This window comes from Indicator indicator, chromosome 16, assembly GCF_027791375.1.
Source record: "Indicator indicator isolate 239-I01 chromosome 16, UM_Iind_1.1, whole genome shotgun sequence".
In the NCBI taxonomy this organism is placed as follows: Eukaryota; Metazoa; Chordata; class Aves; order Piciformes; family Indicatoridae; genus Indicator; species Indicator indicator.
In genome coordinates this window covers 52,902-67,323 of record NC_072025.1, presented here as the reverse complement: position 1 = coordinate 67,323, position 14,422 = coordinate 52,902, and the positions used below count along the sequence as shown (strand labels likewise).

At 58.0% G+C, this 14,422-nt stretch overlaps 1 protein-coding gene across 1 annotated transcript in view; it reads left to right on the top strand.

Moving 5' to 3' along the window:
* ZNF592 (zinc finger protein 592) overlaps positions 1 to 14,422 on the top strand; it is a 33,421-nt gene that overhangs the window by 3,158 nt on the left and 15,841 nt on the right. Inside the window, exons 3-4 of the mRNA XM_054387802.1 lie at positions 1,348 to 3,662; positions 12,706 to 12,884. Coding sequence (XP_054243777.1) covers positions 1,356 to 3,662; positions 12,706 to 12,884 — 2,486 coding nt within the window. The 5' untranslated portion in view covers positions 1,348 to 1,355. The remainder of the gene's footprint in view (positions 1 to 1,347; positions 3,663 to 12,705; positions 12,885 to 14,422) is intronic.

The following is a 14,422-nucleotide window of genomic DNA, read 5'->3' as shown; positions in this document are numbered from 1 at the left end:
CCCAAGGTACTCCTGGCTGGTTCCAGTTGAGACTCATGCTAGTGGCTGCTGTTGTAGTAGTGCTGCCCCTGACAGCTTGAGAAGGTAGCTCCTGCAGAAGCTTAGTGCTGTTTAAAAGGCCATGCTGGAAGCAGCTCTGCTTCTGGTGAGCCTGGGGTAAGGAGAGGCTGTTTTCCACCACGTGCTTGAAGCACCAGGAGCAGATCTGCCCACAGCCCTACCCAAAGAGGGAAGCTTGGGTGGCAAGGCAGGAGTGAAAAGCTCCTGTCACCTGCCCCTGCCAGCTTGAGCAGGATGGGACCTGAGCTTTTGCTGATCCTTCAGGCAGAATCACAGAATGGTTTGGGTTGGAAGGGACCTCCACAGCTCCCCCAGCCCAAGCCCTGCACTCCGCAGGGACATCCTTCCCTAGAGCAGGTTGCTTACAGCCCTGTCCGGCCTCACCTTGAGTATCTCCAGGGATGGAGCCTCAACCACCTCCCTGGGCAACCTGTTGCAGTGTTCCAGCAGCCTCCTGCTGCAGAACTTGTTCCTCACATGCAATCTCAATCTGCTCTGCTCTCATTTCAAATCATTGCCCCTGCAGGCCTTTGGGAACAGTCCCTCTGCAGCCTGCTTGGAGGTACTGGCAGGCTGCTTTTAGGTCTGCTTGGAGCCTTCTCTTCTGCAGGCTGAACAACCCAGCTCCCTCAGCCTGTCCTCATACCAGAGGTTCTCCAGCTCTTTGATCATCTTGGTGGCTTCCTCTGGGCAGCTCCAGGTCTCTCTTGTGTTGGTGGTCCCAGCACTGCAGGTGAGGTCTCTCAGGGCAGAGGGCAGGGTCCTCTCTCTTCATCTCTGGCCACGCTGCTTTGGATGCAGCCCAGGCTGCCTTTGGCCTTCTGTGCTGTCAGTGCCCACTGCTGGCTCCTGTCCAGCTTCTCCCCACCCCCCAGGACCCCCAAGTCCTTCTCTGCAGGGCTCTCCATCTAATCATCCCCCAGCCTGGATTGATGTCAAGGGTTGCCCTGGCCTAGGTACAGGACCCTGACCTTGGCCTTGCTGAATCTCATGGGGTTGACCAAGAGGCTTCTCTACTCCCCATGCACTGCAGAAGGGCTCTGCTGTGTTGAAAGCTGTGTGGAGAAAGCTGGGTTCGTGTCTTTGTGTGGAGGCAGCCAGGCCTGGAGGGGCTGAAGTGGCATCAGCAGCAGCATGTGGCATAGCTGGCTCCAGCCTTTGTGCCCTGCTGCAGGAGCAGTCGGTGCAGGGCTGAGTTTTGTCACAGCAGGGGTTTGTGACAAGGTTTGTCCTGGGGGGCAGTGTCCCTGGCAGACATTTACTGGTTTGGTTTGCCTTTAATCACAGCTTTCACCATGGGGGACATGAAGACCCCAGACTTTGATGACCTCCTGGCTGCTTTTGACATCCCAGACCCCACCAGCCTCGATGCCAAGGAGACCATTCCCTCGGCTGGGGAGGAGAATGAGAGCCACCTGAAGGCCTCGGGGATCTGCATGGATGAGAACGTGTCCCTGTCCCACTCCCTGCCTCCCCCTGATGCCCCCGTGGTGAGTGTGATTGTGAAGAACACCAGTCGCCAGGAGTCCTTCGAGGCCGACAAGGAGGGCAACCACCTGGGGCCTGCGCTGCTCCACAACGGCTTCCGTGGCCCTGACCTGCCGCCCGAGGCTCACGCTCTGGTGCACTCCTATGGCAAGTTTGAGCCAGCTTTCATCAACGGTGACAGCTCCAGGTGCTACTCGGAGAAACTGGAGCAGGCCAAGGCAGAGCCTTTGCCCACCTTCAGTCAGTTCAGTCCCATCTCCAGCCCGGAGCCCGAGGACACGTTCAAAGAGAACAGCGTTGGGGACAAACCCAAACATGCCCAGACTCCCTACTTCCCTCCACCTTCTGTGTACATAGCCACAGGAGCTTCGGTGCTGGATCAGCTGAGGAAGGTCCCAGAGCCTGAGCTGAGCATGTTTGACCATTACTGCAAGAAGGAGCAGAAGGTGGAGCTCCCCTGCCAGCCCGGGCGCAGGCTGGAAGCCGGCCGGGGGGAGCAAGACCGAGTAGTGGAGAGGTTTGTGGAGTCAGGCAAGGACTTGGTAGATACCAGCAGCTTTCTTGGAGAAGGCTTGGTGTTTGGAGAGCGCCCTCACAACAGCCTGGGGGACAGCAAGGGCTCTGCTCCTGAGCTGAACGTGGCCCTGGCGATGCCGCCGCGCCAGCGCTTGAAGCCCACTCATTCCAAGCTCTCCTCCTGCGTGGCAGCCTTGGTGGCTCTCCAGGCCAAGAAGGTCGCCTGTGTTCCCAAAGGTGACCAGCCAAGCCCTGCCAAGGACCCTGGGCCTTTCAAAGATGGGACAAAGGGAAGTCCAAAAATGCCCAAGTCACCAAAGAGCCCCAGGAGCCCCTTAGAGGTGGTGAGGAAGGCCAGCAAGCAGCCCGAGAGCCCTCACAGCGTCTGCAGTGACAGTAGCGGGAAGGGCTCTCCCTCCATGGCCGCTGGCTCGCCGCCAGCCATCCCCAAAGTCAGGATAAAGACCATCAAGACGTCTTCTGGTGAAATCAAAAGGACAGTGACCAGAATTTTGCCAGAAAACGACGAGCTGGGCAAATCCTCCGAAGAGTCCCCTGCAGAGACCTCCTCCGCTGAGGAGTTCAGCAAGTCCTTCCCATCTCCTGACACCAGCGTGGCGATGGAGGGCGAGGCCGGCCGGGGCTCAGCCAAGAGCGGGGCTGCCGTGGCCATCCAGCTGCCCGGCATGGTGAGCCCCTGCCCAGATGGGCTGAGAGCAGACCTGGCTGACACCAGCACCTGCACCGTGGCCCTGTCCCCCCTGCCCAGCTGTGGCAGTGGTGGCAGCGGTGCCATCAGAGTGGGCGTCAAGAGGCAGCAGCAGCAGGGTGCGGGGTCACAGTCCTTGGGTGCCACCAGCTCCAGCCTGCTGCCCAAAGCTGTGCACTTGGCCAACCTCAACCTGGTCCCACACAGCGTGGCCGCCTCGGTGACGGCCAAGTCGGGGGCGCCGCGGCGCGGGCAGTCCCAGGTGCCACAGATGTCGGTGCCACTGGTGCACCAGGTGAAGAAAGCCGCCCCGGTGGCCGTGGAAGCCTTCAGCAGAGTCCTGCACGGCGCCAACCCGGTGCCAGTGTACAGCCCGGACCTCAGCCCACCGCCGGGTGCCAGCATCAGCCTGCCCGCCGCGGGCTACTGCTGCCTGGAGTGCGGGGACGCCTTTGCCCTGGAGAGCAGCCTGGCACAGCACTACAGCCGCCGCAGCGTGCACATCGAGGTGCTCTGCACACAGTGCTCCTCCACGCTGCTTTTCTTCAACAGGTGCAGCCTGCTCAAGCATGCCCGCGATCACAAGAGCAAGGGCCTTGTCATGCAGTGCTCCCAGCTGCTGCTCAGACCCATTTCCGCAGACCAAATGTTCTCCCCTTCCTCTACCAGCTCCTCGGCCCCCCTGGCTGCTCAGACTCTGCCCTCGGCCTCTCCTCCGAGCACCGGGGCAGGAGCTGCTGGCGCTGCCCAGCCGGCCCTGCCCCTCTACCCCGACCCGCTGCGGCTGGTCCGCCACGTGCTGAAGTGCTTGGAGTGCAACAAGCAGGCCCAGGATTCTGCAGCTTTGGCAGCTCATTACCAGAGGACCTCAGAAGATAGCGAGAGGCTGGTGAGTTGTCCTTTTGATCCTGGAGCTTAGATCTGTCAGCTTAAAGAGGTTGTCCCCTGAGGGGAGAGCAGAGGTGATGGTGGTGTTTGCTGTGGCACTTTGCCTACAGGAGTGCTTGTGGGAAGGATGTGGGGGTGTGCCCTTGTGGCCAAGAAGGCCAAAGGTGTCCTGAGGTGGACTAGAAGGACTGTGGTTAGCAGGTCCAGAGAGGTTCTGCTCACTCTCTACTCTTCCCTGTTGAGGCCACATCTGGAATATTGTGTCCAGTTCTAGGCCCCTCAGCTCAAGAAGTACATCTGTGCCCAGAGGTACAGAGCTGCTGCAGGCAGTGGAACATCTCCTGTGAGGCCAGGCTGAGGGAGCCAGGGCTTGGGGCTTTGAGCAGAGGAGCCTGAGGGCTGCCCTCATTGCTGGGGATAAAGATGTGCAGGGCTGGAGCCAGGCTCTGCTCAGGGATGTCCAAGAACAGGCCAAGGGGCATTGGGGGCAAACTGCAGCAGAGGAGGTGCCATGGGAACAGAAGGGAAAACTTTGTCCCTGTGAGGGTGCTGAGGCCTGGAGCAGGCTGCTCAGAGAGGTTGTGGAGTCTCCTGGTCTGGAGACTTTCCAACCCTACCAGCTGTGTTCCTGTGTGCCCTGCCCTGGGTGACCCTGCTCTGGCAGGGGGTTGGGCTGGGTGATCTCTGGAGGTCCCTTCCAACTCCTGACACTCTGTGATGTGGGATGTGGCTGAGCCCAGCTGTGTGCACAGGAAGGGTGTTGCTTGCTTGCCCTCTTATGGCATCATAAAGAAGGTATGAAGCAGACCCTGGAGATCCTTGAGCACCAAAGGGAGGTGTTGGAGATGAAAGCTCAGTTGAAAGAGGCATGCAAGAGTGCTGTAGGCGAGGACCAGCAGCACCTTACCTGACACAGGTTTTTGTGCTCCAAGCATGGCGAGAAGAGGTCTGACACAGGTGAACTTCACCTGTCCTAGAACCTGTGCCAGAATCTGCCATGGAACACTTGGAACCTCAGGTGCTGGCTTTGTGGTTAGCATGGGGAGGGGTCTGTAGGGAGAAGGGAGCAGTGCAGTGCTGTGGGGAGGGGGCTGGCTGAGGGGAGCAGTGCTGCTTTGGGCTGGTTTTGCCCTCTGGATGAGAGGGGACAAGTTGGTGCCATGCTGGTGCCATGTCTCCGTAGGAGAGCCTTGATAGTGGCTTTCTGCCTTGCTCCAGTGCAGCCCTGCCTGGGGCTCCACTGCCTTCACAGACCTCCCTGTAGGTGCAGCCAGGGCTTGAGATGCCCTTTGAAACTCAATCTTAGGCTTCCCCTTGCTGAAGAAGAGGAGAAGCTCTTCAGTGTGTCCCATGACCATGCTTGTGTGGTCCAGCTTGATTGAGTAGAAACCAGCCTCAGACTGGCCAGGAGGAGAAATCCTTTCTCCGTGGCACTTCAGGTTAGTGCAAGCTTTTCATGCTGGCCTGGCTGCCAGCTCCATGAGCAAGGACTTCACACCAACATGAGACATGGGGAACAGGAGTCTGTTGTGCCTCCATGGAGTGGCTTGCAGGAGCACTGGGGTTGCTGTGGTCCTGCTCAGCTGCTTTGTTCTCTTTCTCTTCAACTCAGCAGCAAAGCCCAAGCAGCCTGTGGTTGGATGGTTCTTGGCCTGGGTGAATGGTTCTTGCCTTGTGAAAAATGTTGGGGCCAGAAGGGTGTGGTGTGGCCACATCATCAGGGTGCTCAGGTGAGGCAGAGCTGTGAGCTCTGTCAGCACAGGGATGTGTTCTGTGCTTCTGTGAATGCACTGACTTGGAAGGCACCTCCAGAAGTCCTCTAGTCCATCCCCCCTGCAGTAAGCAGAGACCTCTCTGACCAGGTTGCTCAGATCCCCATCAAGCCAGACCCTGAGTATCTCCAGCACCTCCCTGGGCAACCTGTGCCAGTCTCTCCCCACCCTCACTGCCAACACTTTCTTCCTCCTCTCCAGTCTCCATTTCCCCTCTCCCAGCTCAAAGCCATTGTCCCTCAGCCTGGCACTCTAAGCCCTTGTCCAAAGTCCCTCCCCAGCTCTCCTGGAGCCCTTCAGGTCCTGGAAGGCTGCTCTGAGGTCTCCTTGAAGCCTTCTCTTCTCCAAGCTGAACAGCCCCAACTCTCCCAGCCTGGCCCCACAGGGGAGGTTCTCCATCCTCTGACCATCTTGGTGGCCTCCTCTGGAGCCTCTCCAGCAGCTCCAGGTCCTTCTTGTGCTGGGGGCCCCAGAGCTGGAGGCAGTGCTGCAGGTGGGGTCTGAGCAGAGGGACAGGATCCTCTCTCTCTGGCCACACTGCTTTGGATGCAGCCCAGGCTGCCCTTGGCCTTCTGTGCTGCCAGTGCCTATTGCTGGCTCCTGTCCAGCTTCTCTTCCACCAGCACCCTCAAGTCCTTCTCTGCAGGGCTGCTCTCAATCTCATCATCTCCAGCCTGGATTCATGTCAAGGGTTGCCCTGACCCAGATGCAGGACCTTGCACTAGGCCTTGTTGGACCTCATGAGGCTCACTTGGGTCCACTTTTCCATCTTGTCCAGGTCCCTCTGGATGCCATCCTGCCCCTCTAACTGGCATACTAACTGCTCCACTCAGCTTGGTGTCACCTGCAGACTTGCTGAGAGTGCCTTCGTCCCACTGAGCAGCACTGGTCCCAGTATGGACCCTTGAGGGACACCATTTGTCACCCATCTGGACATCACCCATTGACCACTGCCCTTTGGATGCCATCATCCAGCCCAGTCCTTGCCCACTGCCACCCCACCCCTCCAGCCCATATCTCTGCAGCCCAAAGGGCAGGGTGCTGTGGGTGCTGTGTCAGAGGCTTCACAAAAGCCCAGCTGGATGATATCTGTTGGCCTTCTGTTGTCCACTGATGTCATCACTCTGTCACAGAAGGCCACTGGGTTGGTCAGCAGGACCTGCCCTTGGTGAAGCCTTGTTGGCTGTCTTAGATCACCTCCTTGCCTTCCATCTGCCTTAGCCTAGCTTCTTGAAGCTCTGCTCCTTGAGCTTCCCAGAGGTGAGGCTGACAAATCAGAGGAGAGCCTGATGGGGGGAGGGGTTTGAGCTTGTCCTGATAGCTTTTATTCTGGATCTCAACCAAGAGCAGAGTAGAGGCCTCTTGCTCCAAGGTGGTCCTGCTGCATGGGAGGTGTTTGTGTAGTGTGGAGAAAGTGGTGATGGTGGAGCTTGTAAAACCATCTCCTTCCTCTTTGCTCTTCTCCTGCCTATCCCCAAGGAGGTGCCTGCATTGCTCTAGGAGTCATTTCCCTCTCTGTCTGCTGTCCTCCAGCCTGCCTGCTGCTGCTGCATGCTGCTCCCACAACATCTGTTCCAGCAAAGCTGCTGCATTTCCTGGAGGCAATCAGAGTTGGTGCTGGGTGCCAGCAGCTGGAGCTGAGCCAGTAGTGAACAGGTGGGCAAGGAGGCCACCATCAGCCTGGCCTGGAGCAGCAATGGTGTGGGCAGCAGGAGCAGGGATTGTGCCCCTGGGCTGGGCACTGCTGAGGCCACAGCTTGAGTGCTGGTTTCAGCTCTGGGTCCCTCACTGCCAGAAGGACATTGAGAGGCTGCAGCAGGTGCAGAGAAGAGCAAGAAAGGTGGGGAAGGGTCTGGGGAGGAACAGCTGAGGGAGCTGGGGGGGGGTTGGTGTGGAGAAGAGGAGGCTGAGGGAGACCTCATTGCTCTCTGCAGCTCCTGAGAGGAGGCTGGAGCCAGGTGGGGGTTGGGCTCTGCTGCCTGGTCTCAGGTGATAGGAGGAAAGGAAGTGTCCTGAAATTGTGCCAGGGGAGGGTTAGATTAGGTTGGAGGAAAAATATCTTTGGTGCCAGAGTGGTCAGGGATTGGCAGAGGCTGCCCAGGGAGGTGGTGGAGTCCCCGTGGCTGGAAGTGTTCCAGAACCCTGTGGCCATGGTTTGGTGGCCATGGTGGGGCTGGGTTGAAGGTTGGGCTGGATGAGCTTGGAGGGCTCTTCCAACCCAGATAATTCTCTGGTGCCATGGTCCTGAGTTCCTCTTGCAGGGTTTTTCCCCTCTCAGCTGCAGTGTACTGATGCCTGCTCAGTCCAGAAGCACCTGGGCAGGATGCAGTCAGCACAGTGACAGCACAGGAGGACCTTTGCTGGCCTCTTCTCCTGGTGTGTGTAGGATGTGGTGCAGCAGGGCTGTCACCTCCCTGCCTGACATTGACCTAGTCACCACTAACCCTCCAGCTGCCTGCAGCTCAGCTGGAGCCTGGCCCAGCACCGAGTCCTGCCAGTGAGAGGTGGGAAAGGGAAGCACAGAGCTGCAGAACTGCCAGCACTGCACACAGGAGCAACCACACCACAGGGTGCTGGAGGGCACCCAGTGAGGCAGAAAGGGAAAAGCTTCTGTGAAGTACCTGAAGGGCTCCATGAGAGCTGGGGAGGGACTTTTGCCAAGGGCTGGGAGTGCCAGGACAAGGGACAATGGCTTTGAACTGGGAGATGGCAGATTGAGACTGGAGAGGAGGAAGAAAGCTTGGCAGTGTGAGTGGGGAGAGACTGGCACAGGTTGCCATGGGAGGCTGTGGCTGCCTTCTGCCTGGAGGTGTCCAAGGTCAGGCTGGATGAGGCCTTGAGCAGCCTGGGCTGGTGGGAGGTGTCCCTGCACATGGCAGGGAGTTGGAGCTGGATGAGCTTTGAGCTCCCTTCACACCCAACCCATTGAAGGAATCAATCAATCTGTAAGGCCTCAACCGCATCCCAGGGCAACCTCTTGCAGCATTTATTTATTTATTTATTTATTTATTCCCTTCTGCAGAATCTCAGAAGTGAAAATGGGAACAAAGCCAAGAGCAGTGAGAGGGCTGAGCAGGGGGAGGAATGAGACATGTGGAGAGAAAGTCCAAATGGAACGTGGCAGGCAAGGAAAGGATTAAAGCAACCTTGTAGTGAGTAACTCTTGATTAAAGTGGAGGTTATGGGAGTGTAGGAAAAACACAGACATGACCCAACTGCGGAGCACATCCTGCTAATGATTGTCTGAAACTGCTGCCAGGCTGCTTTGAAAAGCCATGGAAAGCTGGGGGAGATAAAACCAGGACAGCTGGAACCAACTTACAGTTTCTCCTCCAAAGCAGAATTGCAAAAGGGAAAAAAGCAGCTCCAAGAGTGATGGAATGGGTTGGGTTGGAAGGGACCTCAAAGCTCATCCAGTTCCAACCCCCTGCCACGGACAGGGACACCTCCCACCAGCCCAGGTTGCTCAGGGCTTCATCCAGCCTGGCCTTGGACACCTCCAGGCAGGAGGCAGCCACAGCCTCCCTGGGCAACCTGTGCCAGTCTCTCCCCACCCTCACTGGCCAGAATTTCTTTCTCATCTCCAGTCTCAATTTTCTCTCTTCCAGCTTCAATCATTTCTCTGTTGTCATATCCCTACCTTTCTTCCTTGGTTAATCCAGTGGAAATTTCCCTCCCCCCTTTTATTCCCTGGTTGCTCAGCCCCTCATGGTCTTTCTGCAGTTGCTTGTGCTCAGCCCCAAGTTGTGCCATGCTGCCTGCTGGATTCTGATCAGCATTTTGTAGAGTGGTCTGGGTTGGAAGGGATCTCCACAGCTCCCCCAGCCCAAACCCTGCACTCAGCAGGGACATCCTCCCCTAGAGCAGGTTGCTCACAGCCCTGTCCAGCCTCACCTTGAGTATCTCCAGGGATGGAGCCTCAACTACCTCCCTGGGCAACCTGTTGCAGTGTTCCAGCAGCCTCCTGCTGCAGAACTTGTTCCTCACATGCAATCTCAATCTGCTCTGCTCTCATTTCAAACCATTGCCCCTGGGCCTGTCCCTGCAGGCCTTTGGGAACAGTCCCTCTGCAGCCTGCTTGGAGCCCCTTCAGGTCCTGGCAGGCTGCTCTGAGGTCTCCCTGGAGCCTTTTCTTCTCCAGGCTGAACACCCCCTGCTCCTTGAGCTTGTCCTTGTGGCAGAGGAGAACTTTACCATTTCACTGCTTGTTTGCCTTTCTCAGATGCCTTTTGAGACTATTTTGAGCATCTCAGATTCCAGCAGAACTTCCTGGGGACCTTTCTCCATCAAAGAACCAATTCTTTATTCCTTTCTTCTAACCACTCAAGTTGTCCAAGCAAAGCTTTTCTCTTCTGTGCTGTGTCAGCTTAGTTTCTTAAAATCTATTGGTGAAGGCAAAGAACATTGAGCAAGGACCTCTGAGAGCTTCTCCTGCCCCTCTGCTCTGCCCTGCTGAGGCCACCTCTGGAATATTGTGTCCAGTTCTGGGCCTCTCAGCTCAAGAGGCACATTAGGGAACTGCTTGAGAGTCCAGCCCAGAGGCACAGAGCTGCTGCAGGCAGTGGAACATCTCCTGTGAGGCCAGGCTGAGGGAGCCGGGGGTTGGAGCTTGGATCAGAGGAGCCTGAGGGCTGCCCTCATTGCTGGGGATAAAGATGTGCAGGGCTGGAGCCAGGCTCTGCTCAGGGATGTCCAAGAACAGGCCAAGGGGCACTGGGGGCAAGCTGGGGCAGAGGAGGTGCCTTGGGAACAGAAGGGAAAACTTTGTCCCTGTGAGGGTGCTGAGGCCTGGAGCAGGCTGCCCAGAGAGGTTGTGGAGTCTCCTGTTCTGGAGAGCTTCCAACAAACCCTCCTGGCTGTGTTCCTGTGTGCCCTGCTCTGGCAGGGGGGTTGGACTGGCTGATCTCTGGAGGTCCCTTCCAGCTCCTGCCATTCTTTGCAGGGTGTCCACAGCCATTCTGCAAAGCCAGGCAGTGTGACCCAGCTGTAGGTCAGCTCTGCCTTACCCACATGTGGCTGCTGACTGCTCTGCAGCTCTTGGCTGGCTCTGTGAGGCAGGAAGGGGTAGGCTGGGCTGCAGTTTCCCAAGCCCAGAAGCGATGCTGGCTGCAGATGACAGCTCCTGGCCCTGATTTGTGCTCTGACTCATTGCTCCTCGCTTTGTTTGCTCCCAAGCTCCTTGTCTCTTCCACAAAGCCATCTTCACTCAGAGGCTCGGGCTGGCTTCGTGTCCCTCCTGCAGAGCCTGCTGGCAGCGTGGGAACCCTTCCAGTGTCTTCCCCAGCAGCTCCACATGTGATGGATTCATGGAGCCACAGCCTTGCTGGATCCTGCTGTTTCTTCCCAGATCTTGGCAGGCTTCCTGCTCCTGCAGGACCTGCAGAGGGGGACCACTGCTTTGGATGCTTCTCCCGTGCTCTCCCCCCCATCTTTTTTGCCCCATTTTGGCATAGTTTTGGTCCTTGCTGAGACCTTCAGTTAATGAGGGAGGGAGGGAGGCCAGAGGAGCTCTCTGCTGTGGGCTGCACCTCCCCAGGCAGCAGCACCCAAGTTCCAGCTGGGCTTGGGCATGGTTCAGCTGCAGCACAGGCAGCACACACAGTGAAAACGCTTCTGAGCCTCTGCCTGGGTGCCAGGCTTGCCCCTGGGGACAGGGACAGGCAAGAGCTGGGCCCCAAATTGTCCCTTTAAGGACCTGAAATCAAAACTAAATTTGCTTTGGACTGCAAATCAAAACTAAATTGGCTTTGGAGAGGCAGCATCTGCAGAATGTTTCTCACTAGGCTGCAAAGGTGCTTTCAGGTTGTGGTCCTGCTGAGCCTGCACTAACAGCTCAGTGTGATCAAAGCCAGAGGGGAACTCTTCTAACCACCACCAAGTACAAAGCAAAGCCCTAAACCACACTAAAACTGCCCTGGATCTTCAATTTCTTCTCGTGGTCCTTATCTGGATTGTTGAGAGAGCTTTGGGGAGCTTAAGGTCCAACTCAGACCCTCACAGAGAGCTCCTTGGGGCTTTCCTGCCTCCCCTTCATCCATCCCTCTTCATCTTGGGACTAACCTGGTAGCCTTCTAGGAAGGTGTATGGCCAGGAGGGAGAGCAGAGGGAAGGGTCTGCCTTGGCTTCAGCAAGGCTGTGGGTACTGGCTGCTGTAACAAGGGCAGTGGGTTAGGTGGTGGCACTGTGAGGTGGGTTGGAAACAGGCTCAGCAGCAGAGCTCAGAGGGCTCTGACCAGTGGCAGAGCGACCAGTTGGAGGCCTGTGGCCAGTGGTGCTCCCCTGGGGTCTGTACTGGGTCCAGTTCTTGTTTAACATCTTCATCAGTGGCTTGGATGAGGGATTGTGTGGATCCCTGGCAGGTTCATCGATGGTACCACACTGGGTGGGTGGCTGACACCTGTCAGGCTGTGCTGGCATCCAACAAGATCTAGAAAGGCTGAGAGCTGGGCAGAGGAACCTCAAGAAGTTCAATAAGGGCAAGTGTAAAGTACTGCACCTGGGGAGGAACAACCCCAGGCACCAGCACAGGGGAGGGGGAACCTGCTGGGAAGCAGGCCCATGGAGAAAGACCTTGGAGCCCTGGTGGGCAGCAAGTTCTGCATGGGCAGCAGTGTGCCCTGGTGGCCAGGAGGGCCAAGGGCATCTGGGGTGCAGCAGGAAAAGTGTGGCCAGCAGGGCTGGGGAGGTTGTGCTGCCCCTGTGCTCTGCCCTGCTGAGCCCACACTGCAATCCTGTGTCCAGTTCTGGGCTCCCCAGGGCAAGGGAGACAGAGACCTGCTGGAGAGAGTCCAAGGGAGGCTGTGAGGGTGATGAAGGACTGGAACATCTGTGCTGGGAAGAGAGGCTGAGAGCCCTGGGGGTGTTTCGTGTGGAGAGGAGAAGGCTGAGAGGGAACCTGATCAATGTCTATGGATATCTGAGGGGTGGGGGTCAGGAGGAAGGTGCCAGGCTCTGTGTGGTGGTGCCCAGGGACAGGACAAGGGGCAATGGGTACAGGCTGGAAGCCAGGAGGTTCCACCTCAGCATGAGGAGAAACTTCTTTGTTGTGAGGGTGCTGGAGGCCTGGGGGAGGCTGCCCAGAGAGGTTGTGGAGTCTCCTTCTCTGGAGGCTTTCCAGCTCCCCCTGGCTGTGTTCCTGTGTGCTCTCCCCTGGGTACCCTGCTCTGGCAGGGGCTGGCCTGGATGATCTCTGGAGGTCCTTCCCCTCACCCTCATTGTGTGTCTGTGACTCGGGGCTGGCAGCAGCTAACCAGCAGAGCTTTGTTTCCGCAGACGTGCCAGGTGTGCCAGATGGTGCTGCCCAACCCCTGCAGTTTCTGTGCCCACCAGCGGATCCATGCCCACAAGTCTCCCTTCTGCTGCCCCGAGTGTGGTGCCGTCTGCCGCTCTGCCTACCTGCAGCGCCACGTCCGCCACAACTGCCTGCACTACGCCAGGCAGCCTGCGCTCAGGTGGGTACAGGCACGGGGCATGGCCGGGCAGGGGACACAAGCAGGGCACGGGGCCTGCCTGTGCCATGGGGACACAAGCAGGGCACGGGGCCTGTCTGTGCCATGGGGGAAGCTGTGTGGGCACAGGGCACAGCATGGCCTGGGCTCTGCCTCAGCTCCCTCACTGCTCTGGGCAGCTGCTAGAGGGCTCGAGGCAGTGGTGCTCCCTAAAGCTCCATACTGCAGCTCCTTCTCTTTAGTGTCTGTGGCCTGGGGCAGGGCATCGAGGCAGCCTCAGTCAGTTTGCAGGTGGAACTCAATTGGGTGGCAGTAGTGAGCTGCTGGGGGGAAGAAAGGCTCTGCACAGGGGCCTGGCCAGGCTGGATCCCTGGCCTGGGGTTACTTGTGTGAGGTTCAACAAAACCAAGGGCTGGGCTTTGTTCCTGGGGCACAACAACCCCATGGAGGCTGCAGGCTGGGGCAGAGTGGCTGGAAACTGCCCAGCAGAAAAGGCCCTGGGAGTGCTGGGTGCCAGCAGCTGGAGCTGAGCCAGTAGTGTGCCCAGGTGGGCAAGGAGGTCACCATGAGCCTGGCCTGGAGCAGCAATGGTGTGAGCAGGGCAGGGATTATGCCCCTGGGCTGGGCACTGCTGAGGCCACAGCTTGAGTGCTGGGTTCAGCTCTGGGTCCCTCACTGCCAGAAGGACATTGAGAGGCTGCAGCAGGTGCAGAGAAGGGCAAGGAAGGTGGGGAAGGGTCTGGAGAAGAGGGCTGGGGAGGAGCAGCTGAGGGAGCTGGGGGGGTTTGGTGTGAGGAAGAGGAGGCTGAGGGAGACCTCATTGCTCTCTATAGCTCCTTGAGAGGAGGCTGGAGCCAGGTGGGGGTTGGGCTCTGCTGCCTAGTCTCAGGTGATGGAAGGAGAGGAACTGACCTGAAATTGTGCCAGGGGAGGGTTAGGTTGGAGAGGAGGAAAAATTTCTTTGGTGCCAGAGTGGTCAGGGATTGGCAGAGTCTGCCCAGGGAGGTGGTGGAGTCCCCATGGCTGGAGGTGTTCAGAACCATGTGGCCATGGTGGGGTTGGGTTGATGGTTGGACTGGATGATCTGGGATGGCTTTTCCAACCCAGACAATTCCCTGTGTGATTTTGAGGCAGTGTGGAGCTGCAGATGCAGGGGGTAGCTCAGAGTTGATGCTTGCAGCACAAATGCAGCTCTCAAACCTGAGTTGCTCTCAGGTCTGATCTCATGTTTTTGTCAGCTCTAACATGCTGAGGGATGTATGCCCCAAGGAGAAGGGCACAGATTCTTTTCCTGGATGCTCCCACAGCTCTTCAAAGACTTCTCATGAGCTGGAGCAGATGAAGGAAGGCTTCAAGGTCCTGGGTGCAGTGGTGTGTCTGTGACGGAGACCCTGGCAGCCCAGAGCCAGCTGTGTGCTGAGCTGCAGCCAGAGCAGGGAGAGCAGCAGCACAGGGAGGGGATTCTGCCCCTCTGCTCTGCTCTGCTCAGACCCCACCTGCAGCACTGCCTCCAGCTCTGGGGCCCCCAGCACAGGAAGGAG